At 36.2% G+C, this 25523-nt stretch overlaps 1 protein-coding gene across 6 annotated transcripts in view; it reads left to right on the top strand.

Moving 5' to 3' along the window:
• Positions 1 to 25523, top strand: part of mark3b (MAP/microtubule affinity-regulating kinase 3b) — a 66888-nt gene that overhangs the window by 33553 nt on the left and 7812 nt on the right. For 4 of the 6 annotated variants that reach the window (XM_065256320.2, XM_065256322.2, XM_065256321.2 and 1 more), the window contains exons 4-16: positions 1730 to 1778; positions 9028 to 9093; positions 9207 to 9277; positions 13489 to 13545; positions 15756 to 15992; positions 17307 to 17426; positions 18093 to 18192; positions 19057 to 19169; positions 19682 to 19832; positions 19917 to 20128; positions 20237 to 20340; positions 21905 to 22084; positions 24522 to 24791. In XM_065256320.2, coding sequence (XP_065112392.1) covers positions 1730 to 1778; positions 9028 to 9093; positions 9207 to 9277; positions 13489 to 13545; positions 15756 to 15992; positions 17307 to 17426; positions 18093 to 18192; positions 19057 to 19169; positions 19682 to 19832; positions 19917 to 20128; positions 20237 to 20340; positions 21905 to 22084; positions 24522 to 24791 — 1730 coding nt within the window. The remainder of the gene's footprint in view (positions 1 to 1729; positions 1779 to 9027; positions 9094 to 9206; positions 9278 to 13488; positions 13546 to 15755; positions 15993 to 17306; positions 17427 to 18092; positions 18193 to 19056; positions 19170 to 19681; positions 19833 to 19916; positions 20129 to 20236; positions 20341 to 21904; positions 22085 to 24521; positions 24792 to 25523) is intronic. The other 2 variants (XM_065256324.2, XM_065256323.2) reach the window with 1 other exon arrangement.

The raw sequence follows: 25523 nt of genomic DNA, 5'->3' as shown, positions 1-25523 counted from the left end.
TTACATTAAGTTATCAAATTAAGCATTTTTAACTTGTTTTTACAAGTTTTTGCAACTCTGTCATTTTATTTAATGGCGTATGTTTATAAAAATATCTTGTTTATGTTTATGCCGAAAGATGATGTCATTAAGGAACTCTCTTTGGTTTCTTAAAGGGGAAGCTCACTAAAATAAAGCAATAAACCCCGAGAAGCAGTGGGTTACCAGTGCATTTTATAACAGCTAAGGGGCGTTGTTAGGCACGACGCGAAGCGGAGTGCCTAAACCCCCTTAGCTGTTATAAAATGCACTGGTAACCCAACGCTTCGAGGGGTTTATTGCGTTTATAAAATGGTTACTTCATATGCATAACGTTAGCGGGATTTTATAAAATAAAACCCAAAAAAGTTGTAATTATATTAGTACAAATATTACTCTTCCGCCAAACAAAGTAGTTCCTCAGAATCAAGTGTGACTGAAACAGAGCGCAGTTCCCAACCAACACAGACACAGCAAAGACACAATGAAAATATGATTTAAGACTGTGGTGTTTATTTTATAAATCACCATTCATCTAATTTATACATTAACATTTATATCGTGCAACTGTTGAAGTGATGATCAAATATGCTTGGAAGCATGCTGAACTCTTTCCCCATCAGCGTTTTTTTTTTTTTAAGTTGCCACCCAGTTTTAGTTTAATGCCTTCCAGAAAATTATCTTCTTTATATAAACATAAAATATCAAATGAAAGAACAGACCATCCGCTTTGAAACAAAAACAAACAAAAAAAACATTTCATCCTACCTTCATTTGATCTCTTATCACCTCTCAAATTTTTTTATTAAAAGCGGAGATAATTCCATTTTTGTGAAGAACTTTAGTAAGAGATCATATTCAGACGGAGCCATGAACAGTACTACACGGTGTTTTCAGTGAATGCGTCAGTGTTTAAGTTGGGTAAGATCGCCACCCAGTGGATAATAGCGGACGTGTGAACTTGACTTATAAAATCCTCAGACAACGTTTTCTCTTTATCGACGAGATGACTCAACAATATTTATTGACATTCATCTGGATATCGCCATTAATTGTGCAATTGTAGACAAATTAAAAATATGATTTAAGACTGTGGTGTTTATTTTCATAAATCAATACGCAGTAACAGTGGCGCAGTGATATTTATGTAATGTGGTCTGAACCGTGAGGTTACCGGTGTATTTTATCACGGCTTAGAACGCGTTTCAACCAATCAGAATGAAGAACCAGAACTGCCCGTTTTATAATATTTCATTTAAAGGAGGGAACAATAAAAATATTAACATTTTGTTTTACATTTACTAGCAAATTCGTTCATAAAAACACAGCCTACTCCGTGAGGTATTTCATCAGTATGCATAGTCTATTGCCCGTTGAGGCATTTTAAGGCCATTTATCAGTGTGAGTGTTGTTGATTCACTAAAAGTGACGGTTAACAAATCACGACTGCTTCCTTTTGGGTGTCATGAGGTCTTGTTTGAGCAGGCGGATCTCGGGGGTCACAGAAGGACAGAGAATTAGGGATGACATCATAGACTACACCGTTCAAGAATGGTGTTTTAAAGAGGAAAACTGAATGAAAAGAGCACTGAAAGTGTTTTGCGATACTCTTTGCTCTGAATCTGTGTGTGAGAGATGCGGCCCCGCTCATAAAGTGTAACTTCTGTTTGTATGCTTGTTCTCTAATTTTACTCTCTGTCTTTTCCCGCAGCTCTTCAGGGAAGTACGAATAATGAAGATTCTAAATCATCCAAATATTGGTAAGTCACACAGCAATCTCAACTGTTTCCAGAAGCTCTTATTGTCCGTGGAGATGTTTGGGAATGTGGAGCACAAAGCGGTCTGTAGCCGAGGCCTCTATAATCCCCAATGCAGGAACTCCCTCCTCTGTTCCCAGAGTCACCACACCGCTCCCATTCATCCAGCCGGCAGGCACAAAAGCACATTGTTGAGCATCCATCATTTGACAGCTTGCACATGCCACCCCAGCCCCCTCTTCTTTCGTGATGTCATCTCTATGTGGCCCCTGGCCCCTCGGTCACCCCGCCACCTTAATAAACCCTCAGCTGCCCCGGCTTTTGCATTCATGACGTGAGCAGGTGTTTGTGTTATATGCGTTTCTTCTGTCCTGGATGGTGATTGTTTGATACAATGTTATGCAAAACATACCTACACATTGAGAAGAATTATTAACCTTTATAGTGTCAGGAACTAGCAGACGAGGGTCAGGGCAATAAAATTGTTAAATAAAATAGTTATATTATATCATAAATTTTATGAAAGCAATAAGACACTTAAGAGGAGGGCTTTTTTACACTCATGACTGAAGGGATTGTGGAAATGTTTTAGTCATTCACTTATTGTACAGTATATCGATCTGTTCCCACGGGTCCTTGAAAGTTTGTGAATCAGGGGGAAAAAATCAAGGTCCTGGGAAGTTTTTAAAAATATACATACATAGATTCAGGTCATTGAAAGTGCTTGAATCTATTTTATGCAAGAAGATTTCTGGAAAAAAATCCATATTATTCCCTGTGTAGTGTATAATAAGATCATAAAAAATTTTAGACTTTTTAAGCACACGTGCTAAACTGTTCGCTTTAAATGCTTATATCTTCTGTATGCGAATGTTGATTCATACCAAAATGACTTTTTGCATAGTTGTGTTTGACACATGAAAACATCTCTGGTTATGTATGTAACTGTTGTTCCCTGAGAAAGGAACGAGACGCTGCGTCTCCCTTGTCATACTTCCGGCATCCCTGTAACGCCGTCTTTGGCAATATTTCAGATAGCGATATACTTCCTGGCTCTCGTGTCACCCTGTCTTTGTCGGTAAGCCTCACCATTGGTTGAATTTGATATACACATTCAGACGCACTTACCCCTGGAGGCGTCCCCAAAGTGTCACCGCAGTGATGCAGCGCGAGTTCCCTCGAAAGAGAACTGTAACAATGTATGTTAAAAGGTAACACGATGTAACCTTGCTCTCACTTGAAATGTGTCCCCACATTTAGTCCTTGATTTTGAGGGTATTGGACCTGGAAAGTCCTTGAAAGGTCCTTGAATTTGAAGTTAACTAAGGTGTGGGAACCCTGAACAATACTGTAGTATACTTTAAAGGGACATTTCATGAAAATCTGACTTCCATGTTTAAGTGCTATAATTGGGTCCCCAGTGCTTCTGTCAACCTAGAAAAATGTGAATAAGATCAACCCAGTAACTTAGTTTTGGTAAACCATTCTCTGCAAGCATGTGAAAAATAGGTCATTGAAAATTGGCTCCCCTTGTGATGTCAGAAGAGGATAATACCGCCCCTTAATCTGCACTATCCAACCACGGCACTGTCATTTAGTGCATAGATCAGCTCATTTGCATTTTAAAGGACATACCCAAAACGGCACATTTTTGCTCACACCTACACAGTGGCAATTTTAACATGTTGTAAGAAATTGCCTATAGAAGCGAATGCAGGTTTCACAAATGAATGACTGGACTAGTATAAGCGTTTGATGTGTTAAGTGTGAAACTAACATGTTAGCAAAGTCAAAATGGTTAACTTGCAGCAACGGCCCATGCGCTGCCAAACCTTTTTTCATTCATATTTCACTCCGTTAACCTCCTTGAATAACCTGTCTCACAAAAAATAGACGATTTGTTGATTGCTTTCTGTCATCAGTCCTTATTGTACCTGCTTTAAAATGTCTTTCCAAGAATCTGGAACCCTGTGGGCTGAGGAACACAAGGGTTGTTATAGCAACGCCTGCCACGTTTATCTGCTTCGGACTGCGGTGGCATATGTTCGGGCATCATCTACTGTACCTCAGCCTGAGGGATTCACTCGGTGTTCCTGGGCTGTCTGGATTGCATGAGAGCATGGCGTCTGGTCACACGCTATCACGGCCCCGGCGATGACCTACTTTTTGTCCTTTTCTCGCAAATGAGGGAAAAGGCGGAGCAGGTTGCCAGGAGAGGATGTGTGTGTTGTTGATGTGGATATGGTTGTGTCAAACAACACAAGGCCTGGCAGGACAGCGAAAAAGCAACAAGTTTCCTCAAAAATGAGAGTTCGGTCGTTATTTATTTAACCTGGTGTCATTACAAAACTAGATGCCGTTCATTTTTCCAAGGAACACAAACGTGGAAATTTAAACTCATTTTGTAGTGACCACTTCTGTCACGATTCACTAAAAACATAAAAAAGTACTGAGTATAACAAGACCTGCATAACATTATATAACAAGTCAACTTTTGTGTTTAGTTCAAGTCAGTTAACTTTATTTATATAGTGTTATGCATTGTTTCAAAGCAACTTGACATAAAAAGAAGAAAAAATACATTTTATTTACAATACTTAATTTTAACACGCACTTAGAAATAAAGGTTAAAAAGCTGTCACTGGGATGGTACCATTTAAAAAAATCCTAATATGTTGTCTGAGCTGATGGTGTAGGCAGTGCCCCAACATACAGTATGGTGCAGGTGCATTTGGCGACTCGAATTTAATCCCGGCTTGAGGTCCTATGCCGATCCCGTACACATCTCTCCACCCTGTTCTTTTTTGTCCTCTCCTTGTATGCTATCAAATAAAGGGGAAAGGCCCCAAAAAAAACGTTTAGGTACAGATATGGATAAATTTGGTACCTTTGAGGTACTAATATACACTTTTTAGTTACAAATTTGCAGGGGTGCGCGGTGCAAAAACTTACATTGTAAGTAAATTTTTTCATCGTATGTTTTTTTGGGGTTTTTAAGTTGGGTTTGTAAGATACCAAATCCAATGCTATGTCATATTAATCAAGTGTCTTGTTGACTAAAACATAGCATCACTTTGAAATATGTCTGCAGCTCTTGAAAACTTTTTTGGTGGACTTGAAAATATTCTGACCCAGCGGGGTTAATCGTAACGCTGTGTTACAACGAACCCCTCAGCACTTACGATATGAAAACCGCTAATGTTAGCGTAATTCTTGCCGTTGTTTTAAATAGGCTACACACGAATGATTGCTGGCTGCAAACAAAATAAATGTGTCTGTCTTATCAAAAACCGTGTGTCATATTTATTTTTGTTCATATTTTTAATATTGATTGATTAAGGTCACGTCAAAGATTGAATCATAATGAAATGAATGACTAAAATCAGACTTTGATGCGCATTATCTCAGAATTTGATTTTGAAACTGTAGTATGGTTATTACAGACTGGGTCACATATTAAAAAATGTTTTGTCATAATTGTGCTGCTTTTTCTCACATATTTAGACATTTGCATCCATTTATAATTGAACTATTGTTAGAAAAGGCCTGGATGAATGAATACAGTGTGGATACTTGTCTATCATAGACAGATATATAAACAATATCCACTTCAAGTATATAGACAAAATAGTATTGAAATATTTGCCTGCAAACTTAATTTTAAGCAAGTGTTACAACTAACCCCCTGCCTGTTACAATTAACCCCACCTATGGGGTAAGTTGTAACGTTTGCACTTTTGGTGTAATTGTCCAAGAATGGTAAGTAATAGGAACAAACTTCAAATGTTCATTTGTAGCAGAGATGTGCGTGTTGCTTGTGTACAAATATAATTAATCAAACTCAAATATTTTTTGAATGATTGAGCCCAAACCAAAAAGCGCTAGATTGTGCCCCGCTCTCCCCTAATTTTTAAAAGGATACCGCCCCAGTGACAGCTTTTGTACATTTCTTTCTGAGATTGTAACAAAGTTTTGGTAGTCGTGATGATTTTTTTGTCATTCAATATGCTTAGATAGAATCTGGCACTGAAAATTTATTTAAAATTTAGTTTAATGTTAAATCTATGCGTTTGGTTGAGGAGGTTTTCCAGTTCCCAGCATGCTTTGCATGAACCTGCATTACGAGATAATTTTTTTAAATTAAGTGATTTTTTGTGGTTTTCAGTAAAGAGAATGACTCAATAATGTTAGGCATTCATTTATGAAAAGTTGCTATTTTTTTGTTTTGTGGTTACCATTGTTTAGAGGTTTAGTGCCTGTGGTTAGGTTGTAGGTCAGATATGTGTTGTTTATCATGTCAATGCAAGCACTGAGCAGTTTCTTCACACTTACATATTTAGTCACATTGTGTGGTAAACACCACTTATGGAAAAACAGTAGTTAAGTATAGTGTACTTAAATGTAAAATATAAACATTTAAGTTTGGGTTAATTGTAATTTATTATTATTTACTTAAAATGTTTTAGTTGGTAATCAGTTTCCACAAAAGTTTTAAGTACTCTAAACTTGTCGGGTTTTAATATTAAAAGTTGTCAAAACTTCAAACTTTCAGTTGTAGTAATCAAAATAAACAAAAAAGTAAATATCTTTGTATGTAAGTGAAATATTTTTGTTATTATTTAGCTATTAAAACTGACTTTCTTCAAATCAGTTGCTTCAAATCAATTTCTTTTTTGAGGCTGCCATTAAATTCATTCAGATTGTATTTACAGCTGTCTTTGTACATTAACGTGCATTTTTACCATTTTTGCAATGCCTTTTGGTAAAAAAATATACAGTAGCAGCGTATAGAAAATATATTTTTAATCAAATAAAAAGTTGATTTTTCTTGGATTTGCTGTTTTCAGACTAAACAAAGTAATGCCAACCCATCAAGAGATGATTGCACAAAAGCTTCATTGTGTGTCTGCGTGTGTGTTGACCGAAATCTGTCATGTCACAGAATCAAAGCATTGCCTTCGCTGGCATTTACAACGTGACTATATTTGGTTTGCGTGTGTTGTGAGTACATCTTTGATGTCGTGGGGTAGTGTTACTTAAACCTGGCCTGTCACTCACATTTCTAACAACCTTCAGTTCATGTTGTGTTTTCCTGGAGAGACAACAGGCGTATATCTGCTGTTGTAGGTCAACAGGGATGAGGATGATCGCTGCAGGCACATTGTCAGCTGTATTTGATCTGTTTATTGAAATGATATAGGATTTTGGCTGTTTGAAATTAGCAGTCAAAGAGTTTTAGAAGATGTGGGACTTCAATGATTCTCAGAAAGAAATTTCTGGGTCATAATTCAACACAAAATCGAAAGGGAAATAAGAAACTGTGCGTATAAATAAACCCTGTTTCTAGGACTGATAAGATAACAATTCTGCATCATCAGGCTGTTGTCTATATAATGCTTTATCTTGCTGTTGAATTCATTGGGGAATAAGTCACAGTAATGGCCAGAAATATTTTTTCAGGGCAGATCGGCCAGCATTTTTTATGATTTTTCAGATATCAGATATCATACACTGCAAAAATGATATTCAACAAAAAAAATCTTAGTATTTTGTCTTGTTTTCAGTAAAAATATCTAAAAATTCTTAAATTAAGATGCTTTTTCTTGATGAGCAAAATGACTGTTTTTAGACCAAAACTATCAAATTTAAGTGATTTTGTGCATAAAACAAGAAAAACAATCTGCCAATGGGGTAAGCAAAAAATCTTGAAAATTTTCCTTAAACACTAAATTCAAGAAAAATTTTAGAAAAATGTACTTACACCATTGGCAAATTTATTTGCTTGTTTTATGCACAAATTACTTACATTTTATATTTTTGGTCTAAAAACTAGACTTATTTTCTTGGGTCGTTTTTCTCATCAAGAAAAAGCATCTTAATTTAACAATTTTTAGACATTTTACTGAAAACAAAACAAAAATGCTTAGAAAATTTTTCTTGTAAATATTTTTTTGAAAATAATCAAATGAAAGAACAGACCCTTTACTTTTAAACAAAAAAGTTTCATCCTACACTGCAAAAAATGTTTTTTAAGAAAAAAAATATTATGTTTTCAGTAAAAAATATAAAAAAATTCTTAAATTGAGATGCTTTTTCTTGATGAGCAAAACGACCCAAGAAAATAAGTGTAGTTTTTAGACCAAAAATATCAAATTAAAGTGATTTTGTGCATAAAACAAGCAAAAAAATCTGCCAATGGGGTAAGCTAATTTTTCTAGATTTTTTCTTGAATTTAGTGTTTAAGAAAAATTTTCAAGATTTTTTTCTTACCCCATTGGCAGATTTTTTTAGCTTGTTTTATGCACAAAATCAACAAAAGACTTATTTTCTTGGGTCGTTTTGCTAGTCAAGAAAAAGCATCTTAATTTAAGAATTTGTAGCTATTTTTACTGAAAACAAGACAAAAATACTAAGAATTTTTTTTTTTTTATAATTTTTTGCAGTATAGGTTTCTTCAAAAATACCTAATTTTAGAAATGAGATACTGTAATTGCATTTTTGTGAAGGACTTTTGATCATATTCAGAGGGATCCTCAAAACATACACAGAGTTTGAACTGTTTGCCCTAATTGAATACTTCCAGGTATTATAAGTTGGGTAAGAGCGCCACCTGGTGGATAATAGCGAAATACAGATTGCCATAAAACTCATCATTGGGAAGCGTTTCTCTTAATTGACGACTTAACTCGTCAATGGCGGGGAAAGAGTTACTGTGCACCTTGTCAGTAAATGACCTGCAAAAATGTCCACTCCCATCTGCACTGTATTGGAATTGCACCCTCATGTTAATTTGTCCCGTTTAGTAAATCTGACCCTACATTTTTAACGATTCCTCAATAATTAGTTTTGCCGCCTTTCTCAAAAATTTAAACTGTTATCTCCAATAGTGTCGAAAATATTCGCACAGCTGAATAAATACGAGCGACCATCTTGTCGACAACATATCGTTTTGACATCTTTGCGTGGTTCTATGTGATTTAAAACATCAAGTTACACCCCCTCCTCATCCTGTTACGCTCCTGTCTTGCAGTCTGCAGACAGATACAATTGCTTGGCTCACATACTCTAAGAATGTCCCCTATAATTCATTACATTTATTAAACCGTCAGTATAAAGTTCAAGGTTTTGGTATTGACCAATGGAACATAAACAAAAAATACTTGGTGTGCTTCCAAGTCCTAATAATAAAATAAACTATGGATTGGTTCAAGCTAATGTCTCTCTCTCTCTCTCTCTCTCTCTCTCTCCACAGTAAAGCTCTTTGAAGTTATAGAAACAGAGAAGACACTTTACCTGGTGATGGAGTACGCCAGTGGTGGTGAGTTTGATGAAACTCATGTTACAGCTGGGATCTCAAATTTTTTTATGTAACTGTTATTATGGTTAAAATGCGCAAATGTAAATTTGTCATATGCCTCCTTTTCCTTATAGGAGAGGTGTTCGACTACCTCGTAGCACATGGACGCATGAAGGAAAAAGAGGCCAGAGCTAAATTTAGACAGGTACAGTACTGCAGTGTACTCGATATTGCCTAACCCCACCAGCTTGCTGTTTGTTACCCTCAGCGCCCCGCTTATTCTTCACGCTACTTTTGTTGCCATGGAAACGCCAAGCAGCGAGATGCTATTGGGTAACAGCGGGATGATTGACGGTAGATGGCGTGATTCCTATTGTAGGATTTCCCAGTGGACCGAATCTGGCCCATATACATGACTTTTGGTTTGGGGTCACAAAGTAAATATGGTTAAAACGTTTAGGACCTGCTTACGGAAAACCTAATGTCCTTATCAGATGTCCCTGCTGGCATTGCAGTAAAATGTGCATTGTTCATACTAGGACTACTTCTAGGACTGTACGGTAAAATGCGATATGCCCTAACTTGCTAAATAATATGGCATAGGATAAGCAACTTTTTACGTTTGTAAATTAATTTGAACTTATATATTATTATTATTATTATTATTATTATATATTAATATATTTAAAAACTGAAAATTATAAATTTATTTATCTATCTATTTATTTATTTAAAACATTCACATTGTTTCTGATTATTGATCTTCTTCCACACGTCAGGGCAAACACAAGCACTACTATTCATGTGTCAATGTCTTTTCTAAAACTTTGACTATACAAACCCTTTAAATAATTAAAATCACTAAGTTATTGCAAACTATTGTGATATGCATATGTGCAATATTTCGATAAATTCGAGGTGTTATGCTGCCCTGTCATGTACAGCAAAAACAGCAGTGTGCACCCTATTTAGGTCATGTTTACATTAGAGCATTTGCGTTTTAAAACGGCATTTTAAAATGAAAACGATCCTCGTTTATACTGGCATTTTAAAAAGAATCTTCATCCACACTATACACCACCATAAACGCATGAAACATGACCAATCACGTAACTGGGCATGCGCATAAAAGTGTAAAATAACGTATTACTCTAATAATAGCTTACCTTTGCACGTTTATGCAGCCTAGGGGTGTGCGATATTGACAAAAAGTCATACATGGGTCCTTTGCTGGCAACTATAACAGACACTATTTTTGAACCTATAAAAATGTGTTTGGGAAAGTCTTATACTGTTCTATCTCCCCCCTACAACATATTAATATGATTTATAGGTTAATTTTGATTTTATAACTAAACAGAAAGGTCTTTATGATTTAAAAAGAAAGCATTCAAGTGAACAGTACTAAACAGTAGCGAACTTGAAGCAAAAATAAATTTCAGCAAATGCAAACTTCAATCAAGCATAGTAAGATGTGAAGTATTGCTTTAGCCTACCAGAAATGCTTATTGCATTAATTTTTAAAAGTGTGCGAGGTCCGTGCACGTCCTCCGCTAGCAACACAGAAATAGCGCCTAAAAACGAGCATTATATATTAATGACGTTGAGTTTATTGTTTTTATTAATTTATATTCACAAAACTTATCAACAAAACATCGATTAAAATTAAGAGACAAATTATCCGAAACGAAATTCATTTTAAAGTAGCAAACAAAACTTACATTAAACTGGAAAATAAGGTCTGACCCATTACAATTCTCCCTTCATATTGGCCTTTGCAACGCCTGTATGGCGTTTAAAATTACAGTCTATCTTTCGTAAGCTAACTAAATTTAAACAAAACATAAACACATTAAACCCAACAATACTCAAACATTAATATAAAACAGACATTATCTATAAGGATACATGTTAAAACAATCCGATATAGCGTTTATAATAGCTGGTTGGTAGATGTTTACTATTTTTGGCAAAACCTCCGTTGCAAACCAACATTTACATGAATAAAATAATTTTTACTTTGAAAATGATGCGTTGTCAGGTTAACATCAGCTGTTCGTTTACATAAGACTCCGTCTACGTTCATTTACACTCAGAGCAACGTCTGAGTTCTCAAACTAAAACAGGGTCTTCAGCGTTTGCGAACGAATCCGTTTATGAGGGTCGAAAACGGTGATGTAGTGTAGATGAAAGGCGTAAACGTAGCAAAAGTAACGTGTTTTAAAGCATAAACGCATTAATGTAAACATAGCCTTAGAAAGCCTTAATGAGACACATCGAAAGCATCATTTACTCCATGTGATTGCTCGGAGACCCCCATCTCTAGTCCCACTGCGGTTGGTCAGTGTGATGTGCCGGTACGGTGGGTTAGCCCACAGCTGATCCACACATCTGTAGTCATGGAGACGGGGTCTCCCTTCGCATTGCCCGCCCCACTTTCCTCCATCCTCTGCTGCTGTGGAGACGGCTTATCTGGGTCAGGCATGAAGCACCGCTGAGATTTTAGCAGAGCAGAAAATACGACCAGATTCTTTCAGCGTATGCCAAAATGGAAATCTGTCTTGGCATCTGATGTCTAGGATATGTTTTGGGATAAGATTGCATGAATATTTAACATGTAGGTGAAATCTACTTTGTGTGAAAATGAGAAGAGAAAGGCAAAATTAAGATGTAATGCTTCCATCACAAACCTGTGTTACTTAAAGGAAAACACTACCGTTTTTCAATATTTTACTATGTTTTTACCCCAACTTAGATGAATTAATACATAACTATCTTATTTCAATGCGTGCCCTTAATCTTTGTACAGCGCATCGTGAATGTTTTAGCATTTAGCCTAGCCCCATTCATTCATTAGGATCCAAACAGGGATGAATTAGGAGCCACCAACGAAAAAGTGAAAGAAAAAAATGTATTGAAAAAAAAATAGGTATGTATAAATTTGTCTAAGTTGAGTTAAGAACATAGTAAAATATTGAAAAACGGTGGTGTTCTCCTTTAAAATAGGAGTGTGATGTATTTTTCTTAAAGGATTAGTCCATTTTCTTAAAAAAAAAAATCCAGAGCATTTACTCACCGTGTCATCCAAAATGTTGATGTCTTTCTTTGTTCAGTCGAGAAGAAATTATGTTTTTTGAGGAAAACCTTCCAGGATTTTTCTCATTTTAATGGACCCCAACACTTAACAGTTTTAATGCAGTTTAAAATTGCAGTTTCAAAGGACTCTAAATGATCCCAAACGAGACATAAAGGTCTTATCTAGCGAAATGATTGTCATTTTTGGCAAGAAAAATAAAAAATATGCACTTTTTAACCACAACTTCTCTTCTACCTCCGGCTGTGTGACGAGCCAGCGCGACCTCACGTAATTGCGTAATGATGTCGAAAGGTCACGTGTTACATATATGAAACGCACATTTGTGGACCATTTTAAACAATAAACTGACACAAAGACATTAATTAGTATCATTAGACATACAACAACGTCAGAACGGTCCTCTTTCTCCACACTGGGGCGTAGTTTCAAAACGTCATCCGTGACCTCTTGATGTGATAACGTATTACGTGAGGTTGTGCTGGCGCGTCACAGGACTGGAGGAGGACGAGAAGTTTAAAAGTGCCAAAAATGACGTTCGCTAGATAAGACCTTTATGCCTTGTTTGGGATCTTTAGAGTCCTTTGAAACTGCAATTTTAAACTGCATTAAAACTGTTAAGTGTTGGGGTCCATTAAAGTCCATTAAAATGAGAAAAATCCTGGAATGTTTTCCTCAAAAAACATAATTTCTTCTCGACTGAACAAAGAAAGACATCAACATTTTGGATGACATGGTGGTGAGTAAATTATCTGATTTTTTTTTTTAAGAAAATGGACTAATCCTTTAATATAAAGCATTGTTTATTAGTATATGATTAGCGCGTTTACACTGGTATCTCTGACCCAGCAAAATAAAACATGTTTACTCAGGAATGTAGGACATCCCTACATATAACCTTATCAAAAAAATATTGTAGATTTCAAGTTTCATCGTGGACCTGGACTTTATATGACAACACAATGAAACCAGGAACATTTATCGCGTAAAAAATAATACTGACCATTTTTATGGTAAAGTTGTCTTTAAAAACAATGAAATAATATCTAATGATTCAGTAGTCACTACATTTCTCATCCAGATCCATTCCAGGCTTTCACTTCTCCCTCATGCATCACCCTGGACCATTTGGCATTGTACATGTTTCCCTGTCCAATCAATTGTTTTCTGGGAAAAAGCGATCATACCAGTTAATGTGCTTTATTGGCTTTTACACCAGACTCTAGGACATCTAAAAACCGATGTCCAGTCTGTGATTCAGTCGGCTCTGTTTCTCCCCCCACTTTTTTAATCCTTCATTTTGTTTCTTCTCTTAACTTTAGATTGTATCAGCTGTTCAGTATTGCCATCAAAAACACATCGTTCACAGAGATCTGAAGGTAAGACATCAACGTTAATCCTTAAGTTATACTTATCTCAATCTTTCTTATTCCTGTCAACTTTCTAAACCCCAGCAAACATAGTCTGATTATATAGGATAAGATTTCAGCATCCTCAAATACATCCTCTTGACTCCCAGGCGTGACTTTCTCTCAAAATCCTGCATATGATATTAGTTTTTTTTTTTTATGTTGGGCCAGTGCTTGGTCAGTGGATCTACAAACCCTTCTCAGTGTCTCTACTAACTTGGGAACCAACATATCATGGTACTTATGTGGATATCACAAATGTACCCTGATTCATGGCACAATAATGCAATGTTAACAGGAGAGACCTGCAGGAGACGTGGAGGATGTAATCTGGTTTAAACTAAATAATTGATCCCATGTATCTCCTCAAATTTAACCCCTGAAGATTTTGTTTCTTGTTTTTACCCCTACACATCTCCTTGATGCATTACTCGCGCAACATTACAGTTTCCAGACTGATGTTTAGTACGGTAAATGATGCATAAGGACGCGGTCGGCGTCAGAGAAATGCTGTCTAAACTGCTTGTGTAAAGGAAGCCGGGCAGAAATCAGGCTCTTTTTTTATATTTTGTTACTTGTGGTATCTTTACTCTGCTTAAATTGCTTTGTAACAGGCCACTATAAGAGGCATCTTAGAGGATTTACATTTAGGTTACACTTGCAGGACTAATTTCTCCCCAAAATCAAAAGGGAAAAACTAAGAAATGTGATTTATTCATAATCTGAAGGCTGAATAAATAAGCTTTCTTTCTATTGTTGTATGGTTTGTTTGGATAGGGCAATATATGACTGAGATACATCTAAAAAAATCTGGAATTTGAGGGTGCAAAAAATAGAGTTTGGTTCCAAAAAACAACAAATCCATTTTGACTAATTTGGGTAAAAATGTGTTTTCTATACCAAGAAAGTGACAAGATGAAAACCACTATTTTCTGTTACAAACTTTCACATTGCATCTTTATGTTATAATAATTTTAAAAATTCAAATCCATAATTTAATTTTCAAAGATTTATTATAAAAAAATTCTGCAAAATGCAATAAATCCATGACAAGTTTTTTTTTTTCAAAATGCTATAAATCTATTGAATCAATATATAAATGTGCATTCATCATTGCCATGTTATATTCATTTACCGGTAGTTGACTAGTTGTTTACACTGATTTAAAAAAAAAACATTAATGGCATTAATCAAAACACTTATGTTGTCATATTAAGAACACTTTCATTGCTGCTGTCATCCTTGGGACGTCGTCGCTGAACTTTATTGACAGCGATTAGCTGTAAAATGTTTTGGTCCTGCTCGATTTTCGTTGACTTTGAGTAAAATAATGGAAAGTTTTTCATAAGATCCCCTGGGGTCAGTGTGTTAGCATGACAGAAGCTTGATGCTGTCGCGTGAGAACAAACAACAGCCGGCATTTTTCCTTCGCCTGAGTGCCTCACACGTAAATTATTTGATTTTGATGGCTTATGTTTCATCCCCACCACAGGTTTATCAATGCCATCAAAATTACTATTTTGTTTTTGTTTGTTTGTTGTAATAAGTAGATGAGGAAAACTAGGATTCTGTGTGTATTCAAAGCGGCGCCATTATTGTTTACAATGCGTGGAATGGTGCACTGATTGGTTAAGTGGATTTATTGCGTTGTGCAGAGAAGGAGGATTGGCGTTTGTCACGGTTTGGGAAAAAAGGGAGAAAAGATGACAAAATAACAAAGAGGATATTGTGGCATTGTGCGTAAATTAAGAATGTACTATTTAAAGGAACAGTATGTAAGAAATTTATATCAATTAATCATTAAATGGCCCTGACCATTTCAAATACTTATATCACTGACAACAGTTGTCCAACTAGGATATCGTCATTTAAAAAGTGGAGTTGTAGCCTTCAACTGATGTTTATGTTGTCATGTTGTGTATTGGCCACCAGTTGTGTGATTGCAGTACCAGTTTTAGCCACAAGTTTTGTGATTGTAGTACCAGTTTTGGCCACAATCCTACATACTGTTCCTTTAATACTGACCTGATACAACACTCATTTTTTTAAAATCCTGTTTATCGCGTTTTGGTACCAAATTCTTTTTAATATACTGGTGCTATTTATAATTAAACCATACATTTTGTAAATAGATACAGACGCATTAAAAAACATTTTCTCTTTATTGATCTTTAATGCAGGCAGAAAACTTGCTTCTGGATGCAGACATGAACATTAAGATCGCAGACTTCGGTTTCAGTAATGAATTCACCATTGGGAACAAACTAGACACGTTTTGCGGCAGCCCGCCGTATGCGGCCCCTGAACTTTTTCAAGGTAAAAAGTATGATGGCCCGGAGGTGGACGTATGGAGTCTGGGGGTTATCCTCTATACGCTGGTCAGTGGATCGCTGCCCTTTGATGGACAGAATCTAAAGGTTAGTTTGCTAAGCCCTAAAATGTCACTTTTACCCTCCTAAACCTTCATAGAGAATCATACATCTGAACACACAGAAGCCTGTGTATTGGTGGATAGAGTCCGACACGTGTCATGTTTTGTTTTGCGGCCAATCCTTCATCTAAAAATATTACATTTTATGTATTAAGTAGTGTGATCTTGTGCAGAAAAGCACGAGGCTGCTTACTACCCCTTGTTATATCCACTGATAAATTGAATATTGGAAAATTGTATTTATTCAGTAAACACATGACTCGTATTATACATACTGACTTGTATTAGATTTGTAATATGTACATTTATTGCAATATCAGAGAACGGCTGAATTAGGTTCCTTTCGAGTTTTTTCCCCTATGCTACCTAAATAAGCTTGCAGAAGGCATTGAGTTATAATTTTCTGTAAAGTTGCTTTGTAATTTAGTAGTTTTTAAAGTCATTTGTATGTATTTATGTTAAAGGTGTAGCAGAGGATTTTCTCAAATTTTAGAAAAGAACCGCCTTCTCCACTTTTTAAAAAAATGCAATTGCGCAACACTCCTGATTGACAACTAGGAGGACCAATAGTCTTGTTGATCCACCCGGAAAAAGAAAATCCTCCGCAATACCTTTAAGTTCTGTTGCTCATTCATGTTAGTAACACAGAGGTCAAAGGTTGGAGTCCCAGGAACCCCCTTATAGTGGTAAAATATATATACCCTGAATGCACTGTAATGGTGCGTTCACACCAGACGCGGAAGAGGCGCCAAGCGCGAGTGATTTACATGTTAGGTCAATGCACAGACGCAAATAGGCATCCAGCGACGCAGTAACCGCGAATGGTGCGTTCCGCGTGAATTGAAAAATCGGAACTTTGGCGGATTTTCGTGCGGCGGTAACCAATCAGGAACTTGCTAGCAGTGACGTGATTACAGGAAGCGAGTGGAGGCAGAAAAACAAAACAACAATGGAGGACAATCATCATCGCTACACGAGACATCTTCGTACTTTACAGGAATTAAAAGGATCTTGTTTGGAAGAAAGTGAGTGAGGAGGTCGAACAATCTGTTAAATTGACTCATTTTGAGCTCAATATAAGCCCCTCCCATGACGCGAATTTACGCGTGAATGTCTCGAATGACTAGACTTTTACATGCGAATGAAGCAAGTAAACTCAAAATGTTCAAGCGTCCAACTACGCGCGATAAGCGTTTTTGTCGCCTCTTCCGCGTCTGGTGTGAACGCACATTAAGTTATAAAATTTAAATGCATGAAATGTGAATGTGACATGGAAATGACTTGACAAAATACCTCACAGGAACTTCGTGAGCGAGTGCTGAGAGGCAAATATCGAATCCCTTTCTACATGTCCACTGACTGTGAAAACCTCCTGAAACGTTTCCTGGTGCTGAACCCTATCAAGCGGGGCACACTTGAGGTGAGGGAATACGGTAAAAGCGTAAATGTACCTTGATTTATCACCGAATCTCTCTTACCCATTTTCCAAAAGAATTAGCCATCATCCTTCTTTCTTTTATTCACTGTTTACTTCAACCCTCATTCTAAATGCATGCTTTCATCATAGTAAGAAACATGAGTACAGAAGCACAGACACGCCCTGTTTTAAATTTAAATTGCAATCTCACAGAGACCCTGGGGAACAGCGCCCCCAGTGTTAGGGGGCTGTGCATACAGACTATTTCTTCTTGCACATGATGCACAATCTGGATAACAGATGTGGCCTATACAGGGAGATTCATAATTGAATGATGTTCACTGTTGAATTATTGATGAGTTTAGCCACGCCCCATGCTGTACTCATCTGTGTTTGTTTTGCAATAACCTGTATTCTATTCTTTTAAATTTTTAAGGTTTCCTGTTTTCCTCATGCCTCTCTTGTTTGTGTTAAATTGTATTTTCTGTATAGTTGCTTTGCGACAGTGCAGAAAATGTTCAAAATAAATGACTTTGTACAAACCCTGCCTGAGGAACAGATTGTAGTCTCTGGTTTCCTTCTAATAAACTTTAGCTGCCCCACTTTAATAATGCATGCATATTCATGAGCCAGCAGAATCTCACACAGACCTGCCTGTTTCTGTTTTAGCAAATCATGACAGATCGGTGGATCAATGCAGGTTGTGACGAGGAAGAGCTTAAACCCTTTGTTGAGCCTGAACTCGACATCTCAGACCAGAAGAGAATCGGTATGAAATCAGAACTACATTTTGTCTGTTTTTTTTTATCTGATTTGGCTGGGTATCATATATATTAATAAGATATAAATATATATTTTTTCTACGCACAGCGGTTGTTAATGATCATTTTTCATGTAAACGTGTCGGTCAAAAAAAATCTTTTTGTTTTTGTTTGGTATATTTGGCTGGCTGTCACAGATTATTATCTACTATGTAAAAAAAATTCCTGGTCAAACATCACATGTACGTTACCACAGTTTCCACAACATTGTTTTGAATAAAAAGCAGAACTTGAATGCGAAACCTTCCAGTAAAATCATTTTTATAGACACAATAAAGTCAATGCGGGCTATACAGGAGTGGTCTGTTTCTTTTCACTTTATTCTGTTGCTGAACCAAAGACAGCACTTTGACTAAACAACTTGAATAGTTGACAGAGTCCAAGACCCTGCCTGTAAAAACATTTACATAAAAGTGAAAATATAACCTTGATATCTTTAATATTTACTAAGGTCATGTCAAAATTGAAATTAAAGTGGAATCAAACTTTGATGATCTTCATCTCAAAATTAGATTTTACAGACAGGGTCACTTTGGTGCAACTTTTTTTGGAAGTGTATTATTTGGTACCACAACATTTTATGCGAGATCTGTGATTTCTCTCTGCTGTTTGAAACGTTCTCTTATATTGTAAAACTGACAAAGGCATCCGTAATAATTTTCTTTTTTTAAAAACCACCTTGCACATTCTGCAATGTGACTGTTGCAGATAGTCACCCTGCAATGTCAATGCTGTAACAAAATATTTAGCGTCCCTAATCCTGACATTGACTTGCTTTTAATAACCTATGTGAATGTGTTGTGTTACTACAGATATCATGGTGGGCATGGGCTACTCACGAGAGGAGATCAATGACTCTCTAACCAGGATGAAGTATGATGAAATCACAGCTACATACCTCCTATTAGGCAGAAAGTCCACAGAGGTGAGATGTTTTGGTCATGAATATTTTGGAGCGCGATGCTAATGGTCTAATCAGATTCAATGGATTATGCTAAGCTATGCTAAAAGTGGTACCGCCAGACCCGGAGATCAACTGAATGGATTCCAAAACCGTAAAAAGCAAATGTTTCTCACTAGGGGAGCTAGAACATGAGCCATTTTCAAAAAAAGTGGAGTGTCCCTTTAAATTTGCTTCTTTTCGCACTTTGTAATTATTCTGCATTTGCTGGAGATTTAACTTATATAGGTCTGTTTTAGTGTCAAGGCCGAAGTATGGTCCATTTTTACTCGTACACGGACGCGTGACACAATTTTCGTCATCAGAACTGTCAGATTTTTTAAACATTATAAGCATAGTATGTAGCACATGCATCAAACGTCTGTGTACACATTCGAGACAAATAAACTATGCTTTGCATCTGACTGTGAACACGTAAAAGACAGACAATACTTTGGGCTTCACAGCATCTTACATTTTGTTTTGTCCGCTCACAGTTGGAGGTAAGCGACTCCAGCTCCAGCAGTAACCTGTCGTTGGCTAAAGCCAGACCCAACAGCGAGCACAATAACGGCCAATCACCGGCTCATCTCAAAGTCCAAAGGAATATCTCCTCCAGTCAGAAGCAACGTCGTTATAGTGACCAAGGTAAGCGTTTTTTTCATCCTTACTCTGTGCTTATCAAGAGGCTTCATGCATTTAAAAAAGGGGTAATCTCTTTTCCCCCCACAGCTGGTCCGGCTATTCCCTCGGTTGGATATCCCAAGAGGAGTCAAACCACGTCTGCTGAAAATGACCATAAAGAGGAGGGCAGCGCTCCGGCACGCAAGTCCAGCTCGTCTGGGAGCCGTGGCATGGGCCCTCCGAGTCCCATACTTGGCAATGCCAACAATCCAAACAAGGCCGACATTCCTGGCGGGAAAAAGGGCTCTGGTGTACCTGGGGTAAGAATCTTATGTCTGTATGTAAAGTGGGAACAGCAGGTTTCTCGGATGCTTATAGGTGCCTATGGCATGCACACATTAAGGCGAGACTTTTTTGTGTTTCTGCAGAGCAATTCTGTGTCCAGCGGTATGACCAGGAGAAACACGTATGTGTGCAGTGATAGAAACGCAGCGGACAAACATTCGGTCATCCAGAATGGCAAAGAGAACAGGTGAAAAATCCTTATGTTTTACTGTCTATTTCCAAGAAAATGACATTTAAACAATACATAAAGAGATATGCTGACAAAAACTACTATGCAAACTCATCCAGGGGGTTGCTCAGGGTTTGATGTATGCATTGTCTGTTTGGTTTTATAAACATGGATAGGCACACCAGGATATGGTCTGAATAAGCCTCTCTGATTCATTTGGGATATTTGCCATGAGACATTTTTTAGTTCAGGTCCTTCTGCCACAAAGAGGCCACTGTTCAGCTGATTCACGGCAATTACATCTCGCACAAAAGAAGGCCGTCCCCGCTGTGCCTATCTGCCATGATTTACCTTGAAGCTTTGCCATTGGAGACCACAAAAGAAGAGACACTGTCCTACATGCCGTATCAGGGTTTCCAAAATTGTCTATTTTTAAAACTGACTAATAGTGGGTCGCCTAAATGACTACTAGTTTCCAAATAGTCATTAGAAACCCCTGGAAACTTATGTACACTGGTGTGGGGATGACCTGAACCTGATCGTATCTGTTTCTTACTTTTACATAAGACACAATAACAGCTTAAAGGAAAGAAATGAAAAATAATACAGGGGTCTCACGGCATGTTTTTAAATGTTTTCGGTGCTATTAGCGAGACCCTTTAACTCTTTCCCCGCCAGCATTTTTACTTAGTATTTTTGTTGTGTTTTCAGTAGAAATATCAAAAAAATTCTTAAATTTGATTAATATTCAACTTATTTTCTTAGGCCATTTTGCCCATCAAAAAAATACATCTTAATTTAAGAATTTTTAGATATTTTTACTAAAAACAAGACAAAAATACTACACTGCAAAAAAATATTTTTCAAGAAAAAAATTCTTAGTATTTTTGTCTTGTTTTCAGTAAAAATATCTAAAAATGCTTAAATTAAGATGTTTTTTTTTGAAAATAAGTCTAGTTTTTAGACCAAAAATATCAAATTTAAGTGATTTTGTGCATAAAACAAGCAAAAAAATCTGCCAAGCAAAAAAATCTTGAAAATTTTTCTTTTCTTAAACACTAAATTCATGAAAAATACAAGAAAAATGTGCTTACCCCATTGGCATTTTTTTGCTTGTTTTATGCACAAAATCACTTAAATTTGATATATTTGGTCTAAAAACTATTTTCTTGGGTCGTTTTGCTCATCAATAACATTTTAATTTAAGAATTTTTAGATATTTTTACTGAAAACAAGACAAAAATAGTAAGAATTTTTTTCTTGAAAAATTTTTTTTGCAGTGAGTCAATTTAAAGTTTAGACCAAATTAATTGCATGAACTGCTGCTTATTTGCAAAAAAGCAGGTTTTTTTCTTATTTGCATAGTCGTGCATAAACTTCAGTTTTAATTTATTTCCATAGCACTTAAAACAGTTTGCATTGCTGCAAAGCAGCTTTTCAGCAAATACATAAAAACAACATGACCTATTCCTATCCTTATTTACTGTATTGCTTTCTTTTATCTTGCTCTGTTTTGTTCATATGGACATACTCTGACTGATCTGTGCCAATGCTGTTTATTTGCCCGTTTACCATTGGCTAGCCTGAGTGAAATGTCAAGGTGTGTCCGCACAAGCCCGACGGCATATACCGTGGCTTTCACCGCCTCCTCAGCCTCTGTCCGACTGCGCCACCAAAAGGCTGCATCCCTGTCGGCCTCTGGACACACCTGCCGCATCACCTTGCCGCCCAAAGAGGGCACCTCTGAACTCTTCAGGCCCAAGTAAAGCCAGTTTAGCGTCTGTCTCTAATCTTAGTGTGTCCCGACTGACTTCGCCTCATCCCCGTCCACATACCTCCAGTGTCTCAACCAATTCAGGGCGACCTGTCCAGGAGCTTCGGTTTCGCTCTAACATTTAAGAAGTCCCTGCATTTTTCCACTTAAACCATGAAAACTAACCCCTTGTGTGTAATATGCCCCACTAATATAGTATATAAACTCTATTAACCTAGTAAAATGACTAGTGGAAGGTGTTTCAGTGTTTATATATTTAAGGGTCTATTTTTAATTAATATACTAAATCAGCATTCAGGTCTAAGAAGTACACTGCAATAAAAAATTCTTAGTATTTCTATCTTATTTTCAGTAAAAATATTAAAAAAAAAATTAAATTAAGATGCTTTTTCTTCATGAGCAAAACGACCCAAGAAAATAAGTCTAGTTTTTAGACCAAAAATATCAAATTTTAGTGATTTGTGCATAAAACAAGCAAAAAAAATCTGCCAATGGCATAAGCAAAAAAATCTTGAACATTATTCTTAAACAATAAATTCAAGAAAAATTTGCTTACCCAATTGGCAGATTTTTTTGCTTGTTTTATGCACAAAATCACTTAAATTAAATATGTTTAGACTTATTTTCTTGGGTCGCTTTGCTCATCAAGAAAAAGCATCTTAATTAAATGTTTAGATATTTTTACTGAAAACAAGACAAAAATACTAAAAAAATGTTTTCTTGAAAATAATTTTTGCAGTGTACGTTTGAATTAATTTATTTCACTGCAAATGTCTTGTTTTCAAAATAAGTCCAGTTTTTAGACAAAAAACATAAAATGTAAGTGAATTTGTGCTTGAAACAAGCAAAAAAATCTGCCAATAGGGTAAGAAGAAAGGTTAATTTAAGAAAAAATTCTTCTCCCTTTTACAGAATTTTTTGCTTGTTTTAAGCACAAATTCACTTAAATTGTATATTTTTTATCTTATTTTCTTAGGTCATTTTTCTTATCAAGAAAATACATCTTGATTTGAGAATTTTTAAAACTTTTTTACTGAAAACAAAAAATACTAAGAAAGTAAGAGTCATTTTTTGCAGTGTTGAACTTATGACATTCAAATCTAAAGTGTATTAGTTTTTATGAAACACAATAGATACTGCTTCAGTTCTGTTTCACATTGGACTAAAAAATCATACAGTCTGCAATGACACGATTTTTGAATTAACTAACCCTTAAAGAGTCTGCAGTCTTCCCATCATTCCCTGGTAAGTGCCTGATTGAAAGATTAAGGGTCAATGTACTGTAGATGAAGAAGAGGCAAGTAAAGATGACCTTGCAACCTTTTCAAAGATTGATGAAGGATCTTTGTGAATATAAATTAAATAAGAAGAACGGCACCCAGAGGATTTGAGTTTTCGCACAATGTATCTAAACTATACGTCAGGGATTGGACTAAATCATGCTGAACTAAACCCTGGGCTTATGTCTGAAATGAAAGACAGAATGGCACACGTCATGTTGCTATCCCGAGACAGGCTTAGTGTCTGGTTAAGATGTTTCTTTTCATTTTATGACCGAAAACCTATTGCATCGTACTGTATTTGAACACATGAGCCACACTTTAAAATAATTGCTATGTGTCTGATATTTTGTTATCTAATGCTGTGACATAGATAGATTTTTTAAGAAAGCTAGCACAAGCAAACTTTTGTAAAGAAATGAGTTATGAACAAAGTATTCAGACACTTTGGTTTACAAACTAATGTTAGTTAATGTGAAAAACTAAAAAATCTAACTTTATTCGTTTGTTACTTATAATTGCAAAAATTACTCTAGTATCAGATGACATTTGTTTTAAAGAGGACATATCATGAAAATCTGACTTTCTTCATATTAAAGTGCTATTGGGTCCCAAGTGCTTCTATCAACTTAGAAAATGTGAAAAAGAGCAACCCAGTAACTTAGTTTTGGTAAACCACTGAAATTTGTCTCCCCCTAGTGATGTCAGAAGGGGATCTTATTATAATGACACTGCATCTTAATCTGCACTATCCAACCACGGCACTGTCATTTAGTGCAGAGAGAAAAAAATAATTGACAGCACAATTGAGTTTTAATTTCAACAAACCAACTTCATGCATTTTATCAGCTTATTTGCATTTAAAGGCACACCCAAAAACTGCACATTTTTTGCTCGTACCTACAAAGTGGCATTTTTAACATGTTATAATAAATAATCTATATGGTATTTTGAGCTAAAACTTCACATATGTACTCCAAAGACTTATTTTACATCTTAAAAAAGTCTCATAATATGTCCCCTTTAATATGTTATATCGAATGCAATGACATTCAGACATTTAATGTGCTCTGTAAGTGCCCTGGCTGACTAATTTTCCTGTTTTTGTCTTTTCCTCTAAACCTTAATGCTGATCTATTCTTCAGTACGAGCACGGCTCAGACAAGCCAGAAAAACCCTGGAGCCTCCACCCACAGCATCAGTAGCGCTACCCCTCCGGATCGTTTGCGTTTCCCGCGAGGCACGCTGAGTCGCAGCACCTTCCACGGAGGTCAGCTGAGGGAGAGACGCACGGCCACTTACAACGGACCACCGGCCTCTCCCACCTTATCGCATGACGCCACGCCCCTCTCACAGTCCCGAAGTCGTGGATCAACAAACCTTTTCACGAAACTCACATCCAAGCTGACGCGCAGGTAAACACACAGTCCCCGCTGTCAATACAAAAGAAGACTCCCTGAAGTAAATATCTCAAGCTTTCAGTTGTTTGTGGATGAATAGGAGATAAGGAATGCTTTTTAAATTCAGAAAAACTGCGATAAAATGACATTATAATCCAACAGCGAACAGTTGAGTGATCTCTAGATAAGATGTGCACTGTGGTAACCCTTAAACATTACATGTTTCCTTCATGTCGTATTGAATTTTGTTACTGCTTTTATGTTATTTACATCAATTATGTGATTTTTGCAATATATACACTGCAAAAAATGATTTTCAAGAAAAAAATTCTTAGTATTTTTGTCTTGTTTTCACTGAAATATCTAAAAATTCTTAAATTATGATGCTTTTTCTTGATGACCAAAACGACCCAAGAAAATAAGTCTAGTTTTTAGACCAAAAATATAAAATTTAAGTGATTTTGTGCATAAAACGAAAAAAAAAATCTGCCAATGGACCAAGCAAAAAAATCTTGAACATTTTTCTTAAACACTAAATTCAAGAAAAATTCAAGAAAAAATGTCTTACCCCATTGGCAGATTTTTTGCTTTTTTATGCACAAAATCATTTAAATTTGATATTTTTGGCCTAAAAACTAGACTTATTTTCTTGGGTCGTTTTGCTCATCAAAAAAGCATCTTAATTTTTAGATATTTTTACTGAAAACAAGACAAAAATACTTAGAAAATGTTTACTTGAAAATCATT

This window comes from Paramisgurnus dabryanus, chromosome 12 (assembly GCF_030506205.2).
Source record: "Paramisgurnus dabryanus chromosome 12, PD_genome_1.1, whole genome shotgun sequence".
Classification (NCBI taxonomy): Eukaryota; Metazoa; Chordata; class Actinopteri; order Cypriniformes; family Cobitidae; genus Paramisgurnus; species Paramisgurnus dabryanus.
The sequence above is the reverse complement of the archived record's forward strand: the minus strand, read 5'-3'. Positions and strand labels throughout refer to the sequence as shown.